We start from the raw sequence: 22,299 nt of genomic DNA on the forward strand, positions 1-22,299 counted from the left end.
AGAGTAATTCCTTAGATTTAAATTACATGTACATATGTTTAAAGTGGGGGGTTTTTCAGTGAAATGTAAGAAATACTACTAAATTATTACACTGCAACAAAACAAAATGTAACCTGATATGATGCACACAGTGAGAGGTCCTTTAAGAAACACAGTTAATGTATGTTAACATGCTCACCATTGTAGACGGTACTGTACTTGAATGGACATTATATAATAAGAAAATAATGAGCATCTTATTGCTTACGTAATAATAATATGTCGGTTTTAAGCATTCGAGTGTGCAAGTATGTGTTGGATAATTCATGTCTACATAATAACTAACATGAGGCAGGTGTTCCTCGCGTCTCAAAAAGAGAGCTGACAAAACAAAGCCATATTTCACGGCTGATCTCCCTGAGCAATTTTTCATCATGTTCTTTTTGGCTACTCATTCATTACGTTTACCCCCCACCCAGATGTCTCACAGGCAAGACAGACTCACGTCCAAACAAACAGATGTCAAAACCTGGCCGCTGTATTGTGAATTTTAATGACGCTTTTTTTCGGAGGTCCTTCTATTTTTTTCACACTAGTAGGCCTCAAGGCATGACAGCAAAATGTGCAAACCAAATGAGCTTGCATTTCTATTCCCCTGGTAAGTAAGCGAATATGAGGAAAATAAGCAGATAGCAGTATCTGGATAAATCACTGCTTTGCAATGCTCAAACTTTGAGCTTTTTCTTCTCTTTTATCTCTCTTATATTGCTGCATCCTTGCCGGGAAAATGCTACAGGCTGTATCTGTGGTTTCCTTGTAGCCGAGGCTGTGTTGTTCAGAGGAATTCAGTCTGTCAAGCAGCTTTGTTTCTTTCTCTCACCCCCTGTTGACCCTTCCCACAAGTTCATAATACGAGGCTTTCAATGTCTATCGGAAATGGGAAGACCTCCAGGGAATATAAGGGTTTTTTTCCCACTCAACACCGTATGTATTAATAGTAGTACTTTATTCACATCATTTTACAATGGGATACATGTATATTTTGTTACCTAACTCAACTGAGATTAGTTGAAAAGCACGGTAAAAGCGATGAAATCTAAAAAAACGAGGTGCAACAAAGGCATCACAAGGCTCCATCGGACAGCCTGTCATCAACAAGCCCGACTCCGCTTGATTGCAGCGGTGGTTTCCGCTGCCCACATTTGATTTTAAACTCGAATTAAAACGGAGAGTTTCCCTTCTTTGCGTCGAACCGGTGAGTATGTTGTCACCCACGCAACGAAGCGTCGTTTTGTCGAGCGAACAGCCATTTTTCACCCCGTTCAACTTTTTTTTGTGCTGCGCATCAGTGACGCAGGTGGTCAGGATGTTGTCGTTTGGGAGCTCTGCTAAAGCAAACTGCGGACATGGAGGAAAAACATACGCCTATGATTAAAATGCCAACAAACGGGACGTGTTTTATTTTAAGTTTAGGGTCGATTGATTTGACGCATGGCGGCGTTTAAAGTCCTTGACTTGTTGATGTATGGTCAACGGTGACCTACGTCTACGTAGTATTTTACGTTAAAATACGAGCTGTTGTCAAGGTATATTGCCAGGTTACGCCCAATTAGCATCTACGACGCCAGGTACGCCAACGTAAAATAATGTCAATGTCAACGTTTTCGTTTGCCAAAATGTAATAGCGTCGACAAAATACTTTTATGATTTTTGTTGTTGTTGTAGTTTTCCTGAGTTTAGTTGTTATTTAGTTTTGTTTTGTTTTTTAATTTTTATTTATTAGTTTTGTTATTTACGTCAAAGTGCCTGACGACAATTTACCCGTTTCATAGCGTGGAGTGAACAAAATGAGCACACTCAAGAAAATATGTTGCCGAGTTTAGTTTGCTAGTTTATGGCAGAGCCGTTATGTTATTTCGGTGTGGAAGACAATTTAAACAAACATCCTATCTTATGTATAAAAACGTGACAGTACATCTACATTGTGTGTCTACAAGGAAGGATGTTGGGCAGATCAATTAAAGTGCTTCCCACAAGAGGACTTGGACGTTTATTTACAGAACTGAAAGCTGTGTGAGGCAGTTGGTGATTCAGAGTTTATGACCTGCTCAATAATTCATTGAATGAATGTGGTGTGCGGATAATATTACGGAGGCTTCATCCCACTGTAAATAGATAATATTTTTGTAGCTTAATGTTAGCGAGAAAGGCTGGAAAGAAACAATGTTGATTCTATTCTTTATATCTCCTTAAACAGCACTAAACTGGAGGAAAAAGTGGGACAATGTCGTCTGCTTACAAAGATGGCGAGGAAGACTGGCTGACCGTGTGTCTCAAGTACCTGCTGTTTGTCTTCAACTCGCTCTTTTGGGTAATTGTAATTCACAACCCATACATTCGCCCACAAAGATCCACCGCTAATGATGTTCATATTTAAAAAGCTTTTGTGCTCCCATCAAAGTGCTGGGAGAGTCACGTAGGAGTTTATGGACTTGGCGCCTGATGACTCATAAATTGCTTCAAGAGCTTGAGTGGTTTTGGCAACTTCAAGACTCTCGCGGGTCACTTGAAAACATACCGTAAAAGTTTGATGCGCATTAGTCTTTTTTTCACCCAAAAATGTGAGCAAACTGCTGGAATTTCCTCCAGAGGAACACATATGGAAACCTCCCTCTTATTGTTCATCAGGAAGTTCATATGATGGCCCGGCTTTGTGTGTAAAACTGTACTTTCAGGTGGGAGGTGCCGCCGTCCTGGGCGTGGGCGTGTGGACGCTGGTGGAAAAGAGCGAGTTCCTGAGCCTGCTGGCGTCCAGCACCTTCGCCGTCGCCGCCTACATCCTCATCCTGGCCGGTGGCCTGGTGGTGGTCGCAGGCTTCCTGGGCTGCTGCGCCGTCATCCGCGAGCAGAGGAGCTGCCTCTCCATAGTCAGTATGAAGAGTTATTGAAATCCCCTTTATTGTTGTCAATTAGTCGGTCGTGAACTTCATTTTAATCCAGTTCTATTGCAGACGTTTCCACCATGAGGTGACTGAAAGTTAACAAGTAGTAAACGGGTTGGCCCATAATTATTGTTCATCGAGCCGTGACATAATATCCTGTTTTCTCCTCGCCACTCGTTCGGAGAAAGTGACAAATGGCTCCGACAAGGCCCTGGCTGTCCTCATTATTTTACGCAGGCAGGCAAGAGGGAAACCTTAGCTACTGCGGAACTATTTATAGGCTTGTATCTGCCACGGATACGAGTCATTACGTGTGTTGTATGCGCAGAGCCGAAGCTCGCGCGCGTGGGCGCTAAAGCACAAAGTGACGAGCGCGCGTTGCAAGTCACGCCGACGTTTTCCGTGACATCCACGCCGTGTCAATTCCTTCCCCGCAGTTGTTTATTTGAGTCGGCGTTTTAACATCTCGTTACCTACGATAGGCGGGGAGCCGCCCACGCTCTCATTTCGAGCGAGTCTGAAAACGCGTGGGCGCTTTTGTTCACTTTTGCAGCTTGCATAACGTCGCCCGGGAATTAACCCCCCACCCCCACCCCACCCCCCCAAGTCTCTACTCAATGCAATTAGAGTCATTAGCGTTTGTTTGCATTGAGCGCCTCCCAGCCTCGGATCATTAATTTAGTTTTGAAATAATGCTTTCTTTGCGCCGGGGTGGATGATTTGTATGATTATGATTATTATTTTTTTCAATCTCATCACGACGAGTAATGGGGATCCCCGGGAGGAAATCGCATTCCGCCCCGCCTGTCAAAAACGTCTTCCCGGATGCCTTGCGCCGCGCGGCGACACGGACGAGAGACACGGATGCCACTCGTCTTGACAAGCCGCTGGAAGTTTTTAATGGACTAATGTTGTCAAGTCACTTCCCTACCGGGAACTCAACATTTGCATTTGTCACCCCCCCCCCCCACCCCCGCCCCGACCACCACCTTTCTCACAGTATTTCTTCTGCCTGCTGTTGATTTTCCTCATTGAGCTCGTGGCTGGAGTTCTGGCTTACGTTTATTACCAAAAGGTAACGTGGCAGTATTTAAAAAAATATATATATATTTAAAAATACAAAAATACGCTTTTGTCAAGCATTCTGGTGTTTCTTTCTAGCTGAGCGAGGAACTGAAGGAGCATCTCAAGCAGACCATGACTGACAACTACGCCCAACCGGGGAAGGAGGCCATCACCTTAGCGGTGGACAAACTACAACAGGACGTACGTTGAGTTTCTTCCAAGAGCACAAAAAAAAGGGAAAACTTTTAATTTATCGACGGGAACACAGTAATACTAACCCATTTGTGTCACTAAATATACGCACACTATATTGTTTAAATATGTATAATACTCTCAGACATATATTCTTGATCCTCGGCAAAGAACAACAGATATTCCTGCTGTGGGTGGAGCACTGTTTCCGTTGTATCAAAGCAAAAAAAACAAAACAAAAAAAACATTACATTTGTCAAATTTTGTCCCCCCCCCCAGTTCAAGTGCTGCGGCAGCGACAGCTACCAAGACTGGACGACCAGCGTGTACATCGCGTCCACGCGCGCCGACGGCCGACTGGTGCCCGACAGCTGCTGCAAGTCGGTCACGCCGGATTGCGGCGTCCGCGACCACCCGTCCAACATCTACAAGGTGGAGGTGAGCGACCCCCCCCCCCCCCCCGAATCCTGTCTGACACCCGCAGCGAGCGTCACACTTAGCATCTCGTCACCGTCTGCAGGGAGGCTGCATCACCAAGCTGGAGCAGTTTCTGGCCGACCACCTGTTGGTCATCGGGGCCGTGGGCATCGGGGTGGCCTGTCTGCAGGTAGGTGGAGGAAAAACCTTTTGACATCGTTCAAATCCACGTTTGAGAGAGTCAATAAAAACAAAAGTCACCAATTTGCAATCAATAGCTAGCTAAAACGAGTCAACTTTGAATGCGCCGCGCCCAAAATAGGAAAACCATTTTAAAACGGGACATTCTTTGAAGGTGCGCCTTCTACTCCGAAGCGCCTTAGCGTGCGGAGAATAAGGTAAATCAATTGGGATATTGTCCAATCAATTGATTTGTCCCATTCAATTGATTTGTCATGACTTTTGGAGAAACCTGAGCCTAAGCAACAACCTGCACTTTTAAAATTATTATTATTTTTTATATCACTTGTATCTACCACCACGAAATAAAATTTGTGAATAAATAATGCTGCAACTAAGGTAAGTCTGATGTCAAATTGTGAACTTGTTTCGGCCAATCATATCTTATTCTGAAACGAATTGCATGTTGTCGTGTATATACATGCCAAAGTCTTACCTGCCTTCCAGAATTTCTCTGTCCTAATATTGATTCGCACGCTTACGTTGAACACATGAATCCAGCTTTAACACCCCCCACCCCTCCCATAGTTGTAGTTTTCCAAATAGATTTTGTCGTTAGTTTCGTGTGTCACACAAAACTAACCCGTATGTGTGTGTGTGTGTGTGTGTGTATTTGTGCGTAGCTGGCCGGAGCAATTTTGACCGCCTACTTTATCTATCTTCTCTATAAAGAAGAGGAGGAGGACTTGGCTACCTTGTGATTGTCGTTAGCGCCGCACTTTTGGCTCCCGTGTTCTTTGTGCAGGTCTGAGCACAAGTGTGGATGACATTTTGCACGTGCGTGTCATGTGACGAATGCAACTAGCCGCTTTCAATGTATTCACAGTCGCCATCCATCTTGTTTTACTTTTGGAGCCCCTGGATGGATTTGAGGCAACCTTGTGGGTACTGCGTTTGTGTTTTAAAGTAGCCGTGATGTCCCACGTAGTTCGCAGCCCATTTGCAGTCTGTTGCGAACCAAATTGGCAGCACAGAATTTAGCCTCGTGCTAGTGACGAGCTGGATAGTTGGAATGGTCATGGCTTCCCGGTAGGTTGGATGTGATTTTCCTTGCATGGGCGCTGTCACGCTTGTCATCTTCCGCGCTTTGTCGCGCCCGCCGGGCGTTTTGTCAAGTCTGTCAGTCAATAGCGCTTCCTTTTTTTTTGCTTCTTTCTGTGGTCTCACGCCAATCATTCTTTGACGGCTTTTCCATTCTGCATCCTTACTCATGTCTTCCGGGTGCAAACCCCAACCCGCATCTCCGTGGCTTCAGTGGCCGCTTGAGCGCTAACGCATTCTTTTCCCGGCTCGTCTTCCTCGTCGTCCGCCTTTGACCCGACGCTTCCTGTTTTCAGATCTGTGGGATGGTGCTCACCTGCTGCTTGTACAGGAGGATCAAGATGGAGCCTTACTGATGTCACCAGGCTCCTCCTTCTCCTTCTCCTTCTTTTTCTTCTTCTTTTTTTTTTAATTTCTTGTCTGGTCCCTCGTGTCCTTTCGTTTGTGCTGAACAGCGGAGGCCTCGGGGAGCCCCGTCTTGCCTTTAAGCTTTACTACGAGACCGACTTAAGGGGGCTCCATTCAACCGCCTCAGTGGCGATCCGTCTTGTCCGCCAGTGTTTGTGCTTGTGAATTCTGAGTGTGCCTGAAATATACCAAAAAGCGGATTCTTAATGTTGTGCCTGATAACATAACCAAACGGTTTGCTTTGAATGTGATGGAGCATGCGTATCTGGAAGACTCCAGAGTAGCCTTAACGCCTTGAATTCCAAGTATTTTACTCTCGCTGGCCACGTTAGGTACACTTTTGTATTAAAAAGTAGCCACAGTATGAGAAGCATCTCCGACTGTATTGCGGTCCAAACGACACCCATTAATCCATCTGACAATGTCAATCAAAATGGATTCTTGTCACTCTGTGTCACTGCTGTCCATTTTCATGCCAGTGTACCTAATGAGGAGTCTCGTGATTTTACAAGCCGTTTTTTTTTTTGTTGTTGTTTTTTTTTTATAAGGTGGGCTTCAAGTGTTTAAAACGAAACATGACAGGTGCTAACGAATGGGATTCACTTGCTCCAAATATCCTCTGTACTATTCCAGAAATATTAAATACGAAGTGAACGTCGCTGCAGAACCAAAATTCCGTTGCGATGTGTTGTTTGAGCCGCTAGAGGGAGACAAAGCTCACATGTTAAGAAACGATTGCGTGCTCAAGTTCTTTGAGCCCTAATGTGGTTCCTGGGGTCGTGGTTATGACTTGCCCGCGTCCTATTGTTAGTTCTTCATTGTTACCATATGACTCATTTGTTATTCTTTCGTTCCCCACCCTCAGCGCCGTCGTTCCTACGTCCTACCTCGGAATGCGCCATTGCTGTCAAGCGTTTTAAAGTCGGGGGAGGAAAAAAAAAATCCCACAAGTATCCGGATGATGTCCAACATTTTTTCGCGGCGACAATCTCTCGTGACGTTGTCCAAGAATTGTTCCCAATATCTTTTAGTGTTTAAAGACGTTTGTTGACAAAACTTGGAACAAGCACCTGGACTTAAATGTCAGTCTCTGTACCTTGTTAAACACGTTATGACTCACTCGGTTTTCTTGTGTCAGTCTGGCCACGTGCACCTGCGCCCGTAAACGCCGCCGCCTTAAGCGTTGCTGCACACTGGTGGGAACACTTTTTGGACGCGCACATGTGCGCGCCGAGGGTCCAAGGTTTGTTTGGCCGCAGTTGATTAGCCGTGCGTGAAGCCGCGCAGCGTGATGTAAACACTTCACGGGGATTTTGAAGTGAGTAAGCTGTTGCACTGTCTGTTATTTGTCATGTGTCAGCAAGATGGGCGAACAAAGTTAATAGCCCCCCCCCCACACCTTCCTTTAGCTGCGGTTTGTTTCACACGCGCCTGAAATCAAAGATATGACAGAAAATGGACCGTAATTGTGTTTATCGAAATAATTGGGTCTCTGGATCGCCGGCCGATCCATCAAATGTGATCGTAAACAACCAAATAAATCTTCAGTAAGGTGCTTTTTTACAAAAATGTGTCTGCAAACAAACCCGTTTTAAATTACCAAAATAACACGAAGATAAATTACATTTCCAAGTGATTAAATATATTGCCCTTAAAAGTTAAAGATAACTCTGCTGTTACTGGATTTGAAAAAGTTGAAGACACTGTAACAGTTTGCAGTGGTTGGATATTTATTTGAGTGATTCTCTCACATACCACTAGAGGGAGCTTGCCTGCCACTCGCTGTACTCAGACGACGCTTATAATTTGAAGGCTTGCTGTCGAGAATAAAATCAGATGCTTCTACTTTTTTTTTGGCACGGAAGAGCCACTGCGTATTTTCTTGTTGGCGCCGCAGCGGAGCGGCTGAGGTAACCAGGAAGTGCGATATCGTTCTTGATCCATGCCGCGTTTTTGTCGAAAGCACGCCACAGTTCTAAAAACACACACCGGGAACTGTTGATTTGCGAATAATAAAAAAAAAAAAAAAGAAAATGCATCGTTGACACATTTCTGTCTCCGATTGAATTTCTACCTGCACATGCCACCCGAAGAGGCCTCTGCTTCCAAAAGGGGGGCGGGGGGGCTCATTACGGGGAGAAAAAGTAGGAATTTCTTCAGCATCGAAACAAAAGAACACCTCATTAGTGGCGCACTCGAGCTCCGAAGTGTCAAAAGTGAGTGTCGCCCGAGAGCCGCTCATTTTGGCTTCTCACCAAATCCACTTAGATGTGAAGAAAAAACAAACTGTTTTTATGTCCGCCGTGAAAGCCTCTCCGCCAATAATGTACAGCTTTTTAAGTTGAAACGGGACCAACGGGTGCCCGCTGGGTTCCCACGGAGTCCAGGATGTTGCGGTTCGGGAGGTATGCCGCAAACAAAATGGCGAAAAGTGTTTCAAGACAACGGGGATGTCGAGGGTACTGATTGATACCAAACAGATGGCTTGGGGGGGGGGGGGGCGGGGAAAGGTGCAGTCGTGATGCTTGAGCGTGCAGGTAAAACAATGATGGATGTGGTATCGCCGAGCCACATCCACACCGGGATCCGATTTTGGTCCGGCGGTTTTTCCACCAGTGATGGATGTTGCGTTGGCCTTTCATGTGGGGGCCGAGAAGCGGAATGACACGTCAAGAGCGGCGAGCTCGGGCGCCGTTACGTGTGTAAATTACGCGGATGTGCGGTTGGAAGACTGTCAGCTTTTACACACTGGTTTCATTTGTTAAAACGGCTTTTAAAAAAAAATGGAGGGAAATCAAAAGACAAGGCAAGATAGCACAAAGGGAAATAGTTTTGCTCCCCCCCTGATAGAAGTCTGAAATGACCTTGCCTTGAACTTGAAGGTGGTTTTACCACATAGAACGAAACAAGAAGGGGCTCGGTTTAGCGCCCAGCTTTGGAGAAGACGAGTAAACACTTGACTTCGAGTTGTTTTGTGGGCTTACAAAGATCGGAACAACAACAAAAAAGTGAATTTTGAGTGGCTTGGGGTACTTATACCCAACGTTGGGTTGATTATTTTGACGCAGCAGATCGTGATGAAGGTTGGATATGGGCAGGCTGACCAGCTGATGCTGTCCGCCATTTTGGGGGCGTTTTATTCTATTTATTTTTTTGTGTGTACAAAATTTAATGTGACAAATCCCAGTCTGACAAACAGTCACATCAGCGGCGACATTTGAACTTCGCTCTCTCACCGCACTTTGGTTCCTTTTTTAACCCAGCAGGCTCAAGAGTGAATTTAGGCGCTAATTGTTACATACCGCGATACGCTTTCACTCAAACGTGACTTTTTCCTTCGGCGTCGGCATCTGTCGTCGTTCAAGATCTCCGCATTCCTTCGCCGAGGCTTTAGATCGTCCTTATACGCCGTCTTGGCCGCATGCGATATGATGCGTTTATACAAAGGGAATATTTTGTAATTGACGCTTTTACAGCACCGTCGGGGTGTTATCAAAGCATACTTGAATGTATGAAGCTTTGTAGTGGATGTAAACATCGTATTGGATATCGCGGGGCTGTGCGTGCGTGCGTGCGCAGCCGACTTTTCGGCGTGGATGCGTGGCAGGCAGTAAGGTGCGCAGCTGTGGGGGCTTTTTCCACGCTCCTTACATCTGGAGCCCCTTTTCCACACTGGCGATTGCTCAAAGTGTGTCCGGACACTTCGAGATCCATCCAGTAAACATGAGTTCTAATGTCTCAGTTGACTCCTGCGCGCCATATGTTGCCTCGTAGTCGCCCGGGTCAGATCGCGGGCGATGATTGTAAAAGCCCGTTAACCTCGCATTTTGAAGCGTTGTGAAACGTACTCTCCCGTGAACCGAAAAGACAATAACAAGACGCGACATTGACTGGAAAAGCGTCCGCGCCGGTCGCGCGATCGCTAAGAATGGCCCTCGCGTGCTCGCCGTTACTTCCGGCGTCGTCCTTGCGAACGTCGACGCTTGTTGACGTCTCTTTTATTTATAACTTGCCACCGAGCGCCCTGAACCAGACATGGTGAGAAATATTCGGAAGCTGTGGTTTGAGTCCCTTATTGTGTCTTCGGGGTGTCTGCACGCCAGCATGTTACTATTTTGTGTCGCTAATTCTGTGGCATTGTCCTGCTGAAATGAAAGCCAGGCTTTTACTCCTTCCTGGTCAGGGAACGAAGACGTGCGAATCTTGTACGGACCACTAGATGGCCTCGGTTGTCCAATTGTTGAGAAGTCTACTCGGCCGTTCCGTGATTGTGCGTGGCGGCTCGTTGACGTTTTTTTCAGGCGGCGTCACTGCAAATAATCGCGCGTTTATTTTAGCCGCGCAAAGCTGTTTCCTCCTCCCGTGACAGCCTTTGGCCCTTCGTTGCCGTTTCGCCGATTGATGAGCGTCATTTCGTGACTTTCAGTGTAGCACAAAAAACAATCACCATGGAGACCGTGGAGGATGTGTGTGTGTGTCTCGCTCATCCACGCCTCCATTTGGCGAGCGAGATGGTCCACGTCTCTGGCCAACTGCTGTTGTGCGACGACAGAGGGAGAAACAGGCGGGAGGCGTGATGCGCCGCGGACGCGCAGTCGAAATGATTGATGGCGGCCTTGCGTCAGAATTGAGCGTCTTGTGTGATCCGCCAACCTGCCGCAGAAAATTCTGTCGCTCTCGTTATGCAACCCCGCGGCGTTACGATCATCCTTCCGGTGCAGAATATTTTCGATTCAAAGCGCTTGCGTCGCCGCTAATTGTTCATCCCTGGCTAATTCGGGGCCATCTTTTCCTGCCCTTTTTTACCTGCGGAGCTTCTCATAATTCTCCGGGTGTTTTCAAATGAACGGTAAAAATAGCGGTTTGCCAGAAGTTGTCTTTCAAACAAAACATGACATAAGATAAAAATTTTAAAAAAGCTACTTATTTTATGAATTTCGAAGAACTAAATGCTGCTTTGCTCAATGCTAACAAACACGGCGGATAGGCTAATGAATAGCTTTCATCGCGGTGGTTTTAAAACCTTTCAAGTTCATCAACCAATCAGACCAGATGATAGTACTCCCACGCATGTATTCTTTATCCTCCACAAGAAACAATTTTACACAGTCACGGTAATCGTCAAACTCGGCTTTGTGGCTTTGTGACAGTCGATAAAATACAACCTGTCCGTTAACATGGTTAAAAAAAAAAGGTTCATTTCCAAGCGAAGGTCACCCTAGCGACTCCCGACTTGTCACTCATCCCACTTGCGGAGAGTGACCCCCCCCCCCCCCCCCCGACCCCCTTTTTGTCATATGTCAATCATCCCCAGTGAGCCGTCGCCGCCCCGTCGGGTATCCCGCCAGGCCACGTCAAATGCCCGCCCGCAGCTGTTCACGGGTCGTTTTAGACGGAAGGACTGAGTCATCGCCGGAGTTCAGGGTTGGGGTCATGAAATTGATCAGCTTCTCAAAAGTCTCCCCTGAACTTTGGTCACACCCATCACAATAGCCTTCGACGCCATTGTGTCCTCACCGGAACCCAAACGAAGCGCAGCCTCTGATATGGCGTTTTCATCTCATTTGTGCCCCCCCACCCCTCTCGCTATTGTGCATTTCCTCCCATTGTTCTTCTCCAAAGTCGTTCATCGATTTATCTCGGCGACATTTTTTTTTTTTTTGCTTTCTTGCATATTCTTTGTCTTCCTCCTCCACGCTTCTTCTGTTCTTGTCAATTGCCTCGCCAGCTGCTTTATCAGCATCGTTAATTCATTTCTGCACTGTCACCCCCCTCGTAGTTGGACACAAACACAGTGAAAAAGAAATGGGGGTGAAAGCACAATTGGAAGAGCCAAAACTTTTCAAGGCCACGCATTCCTTTAAACATGCCGATAGAGTTGGCACACTCCAGAAACAAAACAAAGCCTGTTTCATTTCCAATAAAGTCAACGAGGATCCAAAAAAAGCAACAAAGCACGCTCCGTTGTGAGTTGAACTGCAAAACATTGCATGGAAGATATTTATTGATCCCACAAGCTAGCTAGCACCAAGCCTAAGCTGATTTTATTTATGGCCAAAGTGCACGTGAAATTATTACACCGGACCACCGATTGCACAGTGAATCTCTCGTAGGTGAAAATAAATGTCTTTTAAAGGTGATACTCGACGGAGAAGTGTTGTTCATCACACTGCGACATTTCAATGATTTTTGTAAATGCATTCTTATTATTATTTTTTTGGGAGTGTGTCAAACAAGGCATCAAAAGCACGCAAAATCAAGCCGTACTCCTCGCTCTCAAACGCTGTTGGCTTGCAACCACGCCAGGTTAAAGCCTGTCAAAAAAAACTCACTCTGCAGTCTTTCTCTGCATGATGTGCTTGCACTCACAGCTGACAATGAGGCGCTCTAAAGTAGCCGCTTTCTTAAAGGGACAACACAACAGTACCGGATAGCCGCTAAATTAACTCCAGTTTGCACTTAGAGGGATGAGTGGCCCTGTTTTTGCCATGCCACCCAAAAAAAAAAAATAATTCGGGTCTAATGTACATACAAACAAATCTCCAGTAACAAAATTAATAAGGTCTTAAATTTTTTTGTCTGGCTCTACCAAGTGGTGAAGCCAGTCAACTGCACTTTAGTCAAAAGATTTGGCCGATCTGTCAAATGAAGCCATTGAGACCTCGCAAAAACGGAGCACATTCCAAATAAAGCGGTGACGTGTGTGTTGACATTTAAAAAAAAATAAAATTAAAATACAATCTCTGCGGTGGACTCCAAGTCCAAGTAAAATACGCATTTCAATACATGGCTTGGCCTCTTCCTCCTCTCTGTGTCGCTGGTCTCGTTATTTTGTCTTTTTCCCTCTTTGTGCATGCTGACAAGGCTCTTCCTCGAATTAATAGCGATGGCAGGCTGAGCCGCACTCCATAATGCTGCCGATATTTTTCCCACTGGAGACCCCCGCTGTTGCTGACCCTCTCATCACACACACACACACACAAAAAAATGCACAGACATCCCTCTTTGCTTTGTGTTTTTTTTTTTCCCTTTCTGGCCATCCGTACTCGTGTTTCCTCTGCCAAGCTTCTCCTCGTTCTCCCCGGGAGCGTTCCGACAAGGCGGGTTTGTTTTGGAGGAGCCGCAGCTTTACAAATTCATGCCCAGACGCTCTGGGGTGACTTTTATGAGGCGCGGAGTGAAGTAAAACGTTTTCACATTTGTGGTGGTGGTGATGGGGGCCGGGGGGGGGGGGGGGGGGGGGGTTGACAAGAATGTGCCAATTATATCAAGTCTACCTCACAATCATTTGTATTTTTTCATCGATGGGAAACCCAGACTCACCCGCCCGTTCAAGCAACTTCATTAACTGGAGTGTTAATGACTGCACATATATCGACGTGGCTTTCGGACACAACCGCACAGTAACCGCGGCTCGCAATCGACCGCCTATCGATAACGGAGCCCAAATGAGAATGGATCCGAGCGGACCGGTGCTCTCTGAGGCCCATCCGTCGCTCTTTGCGGCAAGCCCTCCGATCAATTGTGGCCAAAGATTCGACTTTTTCGTTAACTAATCACCTCGAGCTTCACTGCCCGCAACGGACGAATGAAGGCAATGGCGGCGCCGTTACCGGTCTTAATCGAACTGTGACGAGACCGCTAAGACCCCCGAAACGATCGTCCCGTTTTTTTTCTTAACTCATTCACTCCCAAAGACGTTTTTAAACGTCTTTTCAGACTTGGTCCACAATTGGTATTGAATGAGTTAATCGAAAACATGCAAGCAACATGTTTGGAATTGCATTAGCGGCTTGTTTCTCGTGGAATTCATCCAAGCCCTCGGAATAAACATTGCTTCATAGTCTTTGATCGCGTCGACGCCTAAAAGGTTGCGGATTACTTCTTTTGTCAACACCGCAATCCGGTATGCACGCTAAGCCCTGTCAAGATACAGAATTGAAATTGAAAATCGACTGACAACAAAAAAACTCCACGAGTCACTTCAAAACGCTACTGAGGTGAAAAGTGAGTTCACGTTGTCCGGTACCGGCTTGCCGTGGCCGTCTTGCATAGTGTAGCATAGCAGGTGCGACTCTATCGCGGAAGGCGCAGGCGCTAATGCGACCGCCGGGACGCCGGGCCCGTGCGCCGTATCAATCAGCCGCGCTCGACACCTTGGATCAAATGGCCTCCCCGACTCACTCAACACAAAGCAGATGTCGCTCTCTGATCCGGCAGTGTGGGTGTATAAATAATGCCAAGCGCATGCTAATGATGTTGTTGTGTCAGTCGCGGTAACACAAATCCCCCAGCACCCCCCCCCCCCCCCATTGTGGCTGCAAATGGCTGCAAGGTGCAAGACCGCTTTCAGTTCCTCTTCACCAAAATGAAACTCCAGAAGCCTTTCTCCAGAAGAAACTCCGACCGACCGTTTGTTAACTCATTCACTCCCAAAGACGTTTTTAAACGTCTTTTCAGACTTGGTCCAGAATTGGCCCATCCCCCCCCACCCCCGCAAAAAAAAGACTCCCTATATTTCTTAAGCACTCTCTTAGATTGTGACTTCATTCTTTGCTGAATCGAAATGGTAGACTTGCTCCATGCATGTCCTCAGGGAACGAGAAGCTAGCATTATAAATTAGCATGTATGTATTATGGCGGTGGCGGCCATCTTGTTCCCCAAATGTGCTGAGACAGAGAGGAGACGCGCTGATCTGTGTCTGATAGATCCCGCCGCAACGTTGGCAGCGGTGCAAAATCGTTTTTTTGCCGAATTTCAAGTTGCGTGCGGGTCTCGATTGTTGTCGCACTCGGATCCACTCGCTTCCAATGTTGCAGTTCAGACAGGAATGAGAATTAGATGAGCTTTTTGTCCCTTTGTATGCGACCATCTTTCTTTCCGGGCTCTGCAGTGGGTCCGCCCTCCCCATGCGAGCTGTAATCACCCCAAGAATGGAGCAATTAGGGCCACTCTTGGGGTAATTACCAGCGCTTGAGTTGTTTAATTACGGCCTTTCCCCGAGCCGTCTTGTTGACGACGCGCCATTTTGTTCTCTTGACTGCCAGCGGCCACAGTTGCGTTGAAATCTCCATGAAAGGGGGAAACATCAGGGGGCGATAAGTTCCACTGGAGGCTACGAGGTAGAAGATCATGTGTGTGCCGTTGTTCCGCGTTTGGGGGGTGGTTCGCGAACCAGTACAACAGGTTCTTGTTTCAAGAATCGCACGGGGCTCCTTCCAGTTAGACCGTGACGGCCCATTGGCCCGTGCGCAGCCATCATGGGCTGCTACAGTAAATGACCTGTAGACCCCCGAGTATTTGTGGGCTTAAGGGCACGGGGGGAGGGGGGGCGACCCCCTTAAACGAGGTGCAAGGAATTCACCCCGAGCCGCCCGAAATCCCCACAACTGGAAAGACGACTCTGTCCGCACGGCGCTCTCAGACCTGCGCTAAAAGAGCGCGGGTGCGACATTTAGCAATACTCTAACCCACTTTTTTTGTTTTAGTTTTGTTTTTTTCCGATAGACTTGATTCATCGCATAAAATTTAATTAGCAACCGCCTTACAGAAATAACTCGCACTCTATTTATAACACGTTTTGTTGCCAATGTGTTTTATCACTTGCATATGGACACCTGGCAGATTATCTCAGTTAAAAAAAAACAACCCCCCCACAAAAAAAACATGCTGCCATCTCCAGGGAAAGGGAACGGCAACAACAAACATGGCACAGTTCAAGCTTTCCAAAGAATAAAAAGAGGAAGTTCACATCGGTGACCTTCCGCGTTCGTCTGAGTCTCCAATTAGAGAGGGAAAAACAACCAATTCAAAAATTGACGAAGAAGCAGCCTCTGTTTTTGATCCCGGCAGGCGACGGCGCCGAGCAACCTTCGCCGAGACGCGCCGCCGTTCCAATCGAACGCGGCCTCGCCTCCTCCACCTGCCTGACCTTGTCATTAGGCTCTCCTTCGTCTTATCGGCGATGTCGGCGCTCGCTCCCGTCTCGACGCAACAAAAGCGCACTCTCCCGACGCTGAGAAATAATTAAAGCGGAGGCTCTGTGTGATTCGGCAAGGGACCGCGAATCGATAAGGCTAGGTTTCTGCAGAAAGGGGGAAAAAAACAAAAACAAACAACCTCTTGATAGATCTGATGCGATTCCAGTGTCACTGAAAGGGGGGGGGGGGGCTAAGTATTGCAGTTGGCTGCCAAAGTTTTGGTTTTAATTGGCTCCCCTGTGCTGATCATTGGACTGTTCTCCCTCGGACCGAAGCTGCCGCGCAGTGCTAGCGCCCTCGCTGCCTATTAGCGCTGACAGTTTAGCATCCAGCGCTTAGCGTCCAATTTTTCCATCCGACCGTCGCGGCGGAGAGCGAGTCCGCTTGATTTCACCCTCCCCGTTATTTCCTTTCGGCAACCGCGGACATAAGCGTGGGGAAGGGGGGTTAGCGTTAAGCTAGTCCTCTAGCGGGCGTCATTCAACACAGCGCCCGTCCTTTGTTGCCTCGCTTGGTTTTCGACGGAGATGAAAAAGCCGCCTGACCTCTCGCATCTCTGTGATCGCTCGACCATTCGCGCCCTTCCCCACGGACGAGGGTTTGCCCCCCCCCATGGCTTCACACACTCTCACCGAGATCAAACCCCCCACAAAGTCCCGATCTCCCTCCCTGCTGGGACTCTACTCTAAAAGTGCTAATGACCCTGTTGGTCCAGGGGAAACCGGGTCACCTCTTGACTCCGTCCAGGCTTTATAGTGATTGCTTTGCCACCTGTACGCCTTGAGGGGGGGCAAAGTTCAGAACTTTTACTCGACAGTAAAGTCACTGTCCTTCCTTCCCATGGGAAAAGTGGAGGTTTTTTTATGTTTCGTTTTGTTTTTTGAGGAGCAAACACCTGCTGACCTGCAGAAAACAGGTGCTGACATGTCAGCGAAAACTGTATCTGTTTTAGAAGCCAGCGCGCCCCCACAGCGTTTTTGTTTTTAGCGGATTTGCATCCCGTGGGATAAGACTTTTGACTCGTACCGGCAAAAAAAAACCACTGTTGAGAATTTGAACATGGAGGGGAACAGAACCCCCCCCAACCCCCCTGCCCCCCTCACGTTAAGATTAATACTAAAGCATTTGAATGTGAGCAATGGAGCCTGGGAAACGAATAATATTATTATCCCAGGCAGCAGGTGGTGTTGCATTCATGGACCCCACGGTTCTATGTTGGGCCAAAGTGAACCTTTCTCGTCTCCTAATCGCTCCGGATATACGAGAGCTTGTCATGAAACACACCCACCATTCCTCGGCCCGCGTTGAGTTCTTTGGATTCGTTTTATTTTTATGTCTTTTTGTTTCCGCTCCAAAGGAATTAACGAAAGAAAACGACTACGTCTCCGGTCAGCCTCAGGGATACTTTCCAGGGCAATGAAATGTCACGTCGCGTTTCATTGACTCGCGACGACCAAACAGTTGTTGGCGTCCGGCGGCATCGTTGACATCTGGCAAGGCTTCAAAAACACAAAGCATCCGTACGGAATCTGAAAGCAGAGCCACGGGCGGCGTATCTGGTGTTTCGCAGCGCCGAGTATTTCCTTGATGTCAGCGGTTCGGCCCGTGGCGAGATCATGTGCGCCGCGATGACGCCTTCCTGGACCCCGACCAACTCCGCGGTATCCGGCGGACTTTGATTTTTGCCGCTGTGCTGCCTCCTACCGCGTTTCAGATATCTTGCGTTGCCGGAAGCGCGTAAATTAATTTGTCGATGACGTCCAACGGTCACTAGACATTGTTTGCGGGTTTGGAGCAAGGGTGCTGATAGGTCGCTTGGAATCGGAGTACGACTTTGTGTGTAGGGCCAATTAGTGGTTCAGGCTGATTAGTTGGCGGTCTTGCTTCCTTATTTCGAGACCATAATTACTTCAGGAGACATAGTGGGCACCATTTTGTCCTTGACTTCCACTTTTCTGTTTGTCGCAATGACCGACGCCGTTTTATTCACGATGATAGGTGGTCTTAAAAAGCCAGGCCGTTTCCTGTTTTTCGTCTCTTATCGGAGCGCAAACGTATCCAAAGTGCTTGGGATGAACTCTCGGTGAGCGTCAAGGTTTCATTTCCACCACAGATTGCAACGGGGAAACATTTCAAGCGCAGATTTCTGGCAGATGCCTCCATATCGCTTTGACTGAGTCCAAATCCACTTTTGGGGAGGATTCGTTTCTGCTCCACTACCTGTGCGCAAACCGCACGCTGCACCCCCCCCCCCCCCCCCCCCCCGAGTCTCCGGTCTGATTAGTTGAAGGGTTAGGGCGAAGCCTTCCAAATCTGTGCGGTTTTCAATTTAGAAAGCCCTGACATGCATCCAGATGCGCCATTGTCGATTTCACGGCCCTGATCTGTTTAACCGCTCTCAGTCAGGGATGAGCCACGGGGGAATGTAAACACTCTCTTGTGTGCCACAGCGAAGCGCAAACAGTTTACACTGCTCCCCTTGCGTCGAGTTCACTATTCTGAAGTGTGTATTGTTCGGACACAATCGCTTTCATTGAAGTTTGATGAATCTTTATCGCTTGCCGACACCCTCCGATTCACGATTCACGTGTCGTCGTATCGTGACGCCGTTCTCCCGGGCATTACGGAATAAGTCCGTCCCCCCGGACGAGGCGTATAATTCGCACGTGCGACCCAAAGGAAGTGTCCTCCGGGTAGTCGACATCAATCGTGCGCAGGATATTGTTCGGAAAGACCCAATTTCGTGCTTGAACTGCTTTTCCGTAGCTGCGTTGGAGCCCCTCGTCGCGTCGTCGTAGCCATCCGTCAATGTGTAGCAACACCTTCCGAGGGATTCTGATTGAGTCTTAAATGGGGAAGGGGGGGGGGTCAACCCAAAAGGGATCCGAATCGAGCCAATGGACCCACGGCGGCCTGCCTGAAGGAGAGGCTGACGAGTCCGGTTCAGCGCAGGGTCAAGTTTATTTAGTGCGACGAGGCGTGTGCCGAGAACCACGTGGGGCCTCCCCGGTCGCCATCCCCGCGACTGACTGGACCGTGAGCCGGGCTGGCTCAGGCCCACATCTGGATGCCGTTTTCCCTTGAAATTCTTCGCGAAAAGGTTTGGGGAATATGGGACAAGGCAAAATAGAGGAAGGATTAGATTTTATAATAGGGACGACTCTTATTTTCTCTTCATCTGGCGCGCACGGCGGCGTCTGCCCGCCTTATGCTACTGCATGGCCTGTCAAATCTGTTCACGTCGAAAAACGGGACATGTTTATAAGACTATTTGGAGCCCGGTGGAATTAGGCGCTTTGTATTGGAGGGCTTTCAAATAACGCGTCACATTTAATTACGTCCAATAAAGGCTTCGGACGATCTGCCGGTTTGGGAAGACATTTAAGGAAGGGCAAAGCGGGGCACCAAATTTCCGAATCCACAAGTCAAAGGACTCCGTGCCGTCCCGTGAAGGCCCAGGGCAACCGCCACGTAACCCCCCCCCCCGGCTCTCCTGTCAAGTGAGTGTAATTGAGAGTGAAAGCTGTTCATTTTCATTGACGGGCTGTCGACTTGTTTTGTTGAAGAACGTTGAGGTTGATTCGAGGTCACTTCAGACCCCCTTCCGGAAGTACTTGGATTTACAAATGTCTTCCTTTCATTAATTTTGCCGAAGGTAGTGAGCGTCCGACGGTAAACACCGCCGAAACAAACGTTGCGAGAGAAGTCGAAGAGGATCGGGGATCGCCAGCGTTCGGAAATACGAGCACCAGGGAATTGCAAATGAGGTATTTTGTTTGCGGTTCTCGAAGGATTTAGTTCATCCAGCGAAAACCGCTCTGTGGCCTGTGAAATTCTCCTCGGCTTCATTCCTTGTGGGTGCCACGATGAAGTTCACGTCAAGTTTTCAATGCCGCGAAGCGCCGCCAACAAGATTGTGTCGAGCTGGTTGTCCTTCGAATGATTCCTCCAAAGTTCGCTACAAGGATCAAGAGGCCCCCTCCCTCCCCTGCTCATCGGCTCATGGGCCATGAGGTCAGGGCCTCAGGATTAGCACCCCCCCCCTTTTTTTTTTGTGTGTTTGTCAGTTCCCCATCTGACCATTACGGACCCCGTCAGATGTCCAGACGTCGGAGGTCTGAGATCCTCTTCCTGACCTGTCCGTCAGCTCCCGCAGGAATTTCCCTAATGAGGGGTGGGTAGGGGGTCGGCTATAGAGAACAGATGAGGGAGGGTCAGGCTGCCACACTCACTTTATGATCCCTCGCACGCTATACGGCTGTGTCACCTCAACTCTTTGGATCCAACTTGCCCTCATCATTTTCATAGCACTTGCCCTAGGGCACTTGGTATTGAATTTCAGGAAGGGCGGCGCCTCCCAGAAGACTCAACCACCCCCCCCCCACCAGATACGACCCGGTTTATTATGACAAGATGAAACTAATATCCGATGCAGTGCAGCGCCATGCTAGTAGTATTGGCCAGAAAGACGCTTGGTGCTTAGCGGTCCTCACACGTGTGTCGTCTGGACTCTTGAAGACCTTAAGGACCTTTACCTCCATCTGAGCCTTGAACCCGCCGGTGTGTACCCCGGTGCCCGCTTGATTGGGACAGGATTTAAGGGTCAGTTCATATAAACAGAGAGACTGCCAAAACCAGAGTACGATGGGTTGCAATCGGGGCCAAGAACTCACTGGCCAATAAGAGTCTTTCGAGAACTCCGCCGAGCCGCATTTCACCTTCTCAGTCGGCCGTACCGTTGACGCGTATTTATTTTTATGAAGTACGACGGCAGCGATATCAAATTTGCTTTCCCCATCTCATGACCATACGTCGAGAGAGAACGCGGCTCGTTCTCGGCACATCTGCTCCAGATGTGCGTCGTCCGCATCGTTCGATCGGGTGACCATATGCCTCGTCCGTCCGTCTTTCCATCCGTCCCTTTTGTTTCGCCGTTCATGGAAACGCGCCCTGGACGCCGGCGCCGGCGGCGCGGAAATCCACACGAAGCGCCGCTCGTATGTTTGTCCAACGATGATCCGGAAAAAATGGAAATGAGCACATAGCAGCTGTTCCAGGCCATCAGCTCGCGCTTACCTCAGGACTGTATCGGAGCGCAGATCAAATACAAAACCGAGAGCTCGCAAACCGCTTCATCTGGACGCTGCCCGGTTTTCATGCGATCCCAAATGGCTTTTGGCTCTGCGTCGGCAGCAGGGAGGGGGGATCCCGCTTTCATGTACGTCGTGAGATTTATGACATTCTAGCACGTGATAAAAGTGGATTTATAAACTCCGGGCAGGTACATGTAGCAAGAACGGACGAGAGGGGGGGGGGGTTGATTTCGGGGGTTCAAATTATTCGCTCTGTTTCCTTCTCTGGGCACAGCTGGAGCACAGCTTCAGGATGCCAACACGTCACCGTTGTCTCGTCTGGTTCTATGGAATCGAAAAGCAAAGAGACGCTAAGGGCAGTCAACTTTTAACCCTTGCGGGGACGCCGTTTACTACGGCGTAAATGTTACAGAAAGTTGATCTGGGAGGGGTCGGGGCGGGGGGGGTTGTCCTCCTTGATTGAATTATCGGACACGGACCTCAAGGAAATGAGTGGATCAGCGTTTTTTTTTTGCACTTCCTCCCATCCAGCAATTTGCAAACCCAAAGATACGCCAGAAACTCTCGAATAGAATCAAAACTCTTCCGTCGGAGTGTCTCGAGCGCTTCAGCACCGATGAAACCGCCGACATTCCCGTCTTTATTTTTCCGACACGCCCTCGTGTCTGCGGACTTGGAAAACCTCCGCGTCAGGTTGCGGACTTGGAAAACCTCCGCGTCAGGTTGCGTGTTTTCCTTTGTTTTTTTGTCCGTTGTGAATGACGGGACTGTAAACTAAGGAAGGCTACGACCGACCCCAAAGCGCAGGAATCCGTTAGACGGTGTGTATTACCAGCCCCCGACGCGTCTTCATTATAAGTGTCGGATGGATCATGATCAAAGACGCGCGTGTTAGGTAAAGACGTGTCGTCTGTACTTTGGTCGGGCTTTTCAAGCACTAT

The 22,299-nt window shown here is 48.3% G+C and overlaps 1 protein-coding gene and 1 long non-coding RNA gene across 4 annotated transcripts in view; one reads left to right on the forward strand and one right to left on the reverse strand.

The window, feature by feature from the left end:
- LOC127593929 (uncharacterized) overlaps positions 1–22,299 on the reverse strand; it is a 177,568-nt gene that overhangs the window by 32,743 nt on the left and 122,526 nt on the right. The window lies entirely within an intron of this gene.
- On the forward strand, positions 1,075–7,403 carry tspan11 (tetraspanin 11). 2 transcript variants are annotated; one of them, XM_052055692.1, is made up of 9 exons: positions 1,075–1,234; positions 2,237–2,350; positions 2,715–2,906; positions 3,922–3,996; positions 4,083–4,187; positions 4,458–4,616; positions 4,699–4,785; positions 5,459–5,580; positions 6,173–7,403. In XM_052055692.1, the coding sequence occupies exons 2-8, from the start codon at positions 2,264–2,266 to the stop codon at positions 5,534–5,536; spliced, it is 783 nt and encodes a 260-aa protein (XP_051911652.1). In that variant the 5' UTR covers positions 1,075–1,234; positions 2,237–2,263; the 3' UTR covers positions 5,537–5,580; positions 6,173–7,403. The 2 variants fall into 2 exon arrangements, with proteins under 2 accessions (XP_051911652.1, XP_051911653.1); XM_052055693.1 differs by lacking the exon at positions 5,459–5,580.

The sequence above is a fragment of the Hippocampus zosterae genome, chromosome 21 (assembly GCF_025434085.1).
Source record: "Hippocampus zosterae strain Florida chromosome 21, ASM2543408v3, whole genome shotgun sequence".
In the NCBI taxonomy this organism is placed as follows: Eukaryota; Metazoa; Chordata; class Actinopteri; order Syngnathiformes; family Syngnathidae; genus Hippocampus; species Hippocampus zosterae.

Bases quoted from the DNA above. Each gene is read 5' to 3' on its own strand.
- tspan11 (XM_052055692.1), top strand. From the start codon at position 2,264: ATGTCGTCTGCTTACAAAGATGGCGAGGAAGACTGGCTGACCGTGTGT. The intron at 2,351-2,714 runs GTAATTGTAATT...CTGTACTTTCAG, and splicing joins TCTTCAACTCGCTCTTTTGG to GTGGGAGGTGCCGCCGTCCT. The intron at 4,617-4,698 runs GTGAGCGACCCC...CACCGTCTGCAG, and splicing joins CCAACATCTACAAGGTGGAG to GGAGGCTGCATCACCAAGCT.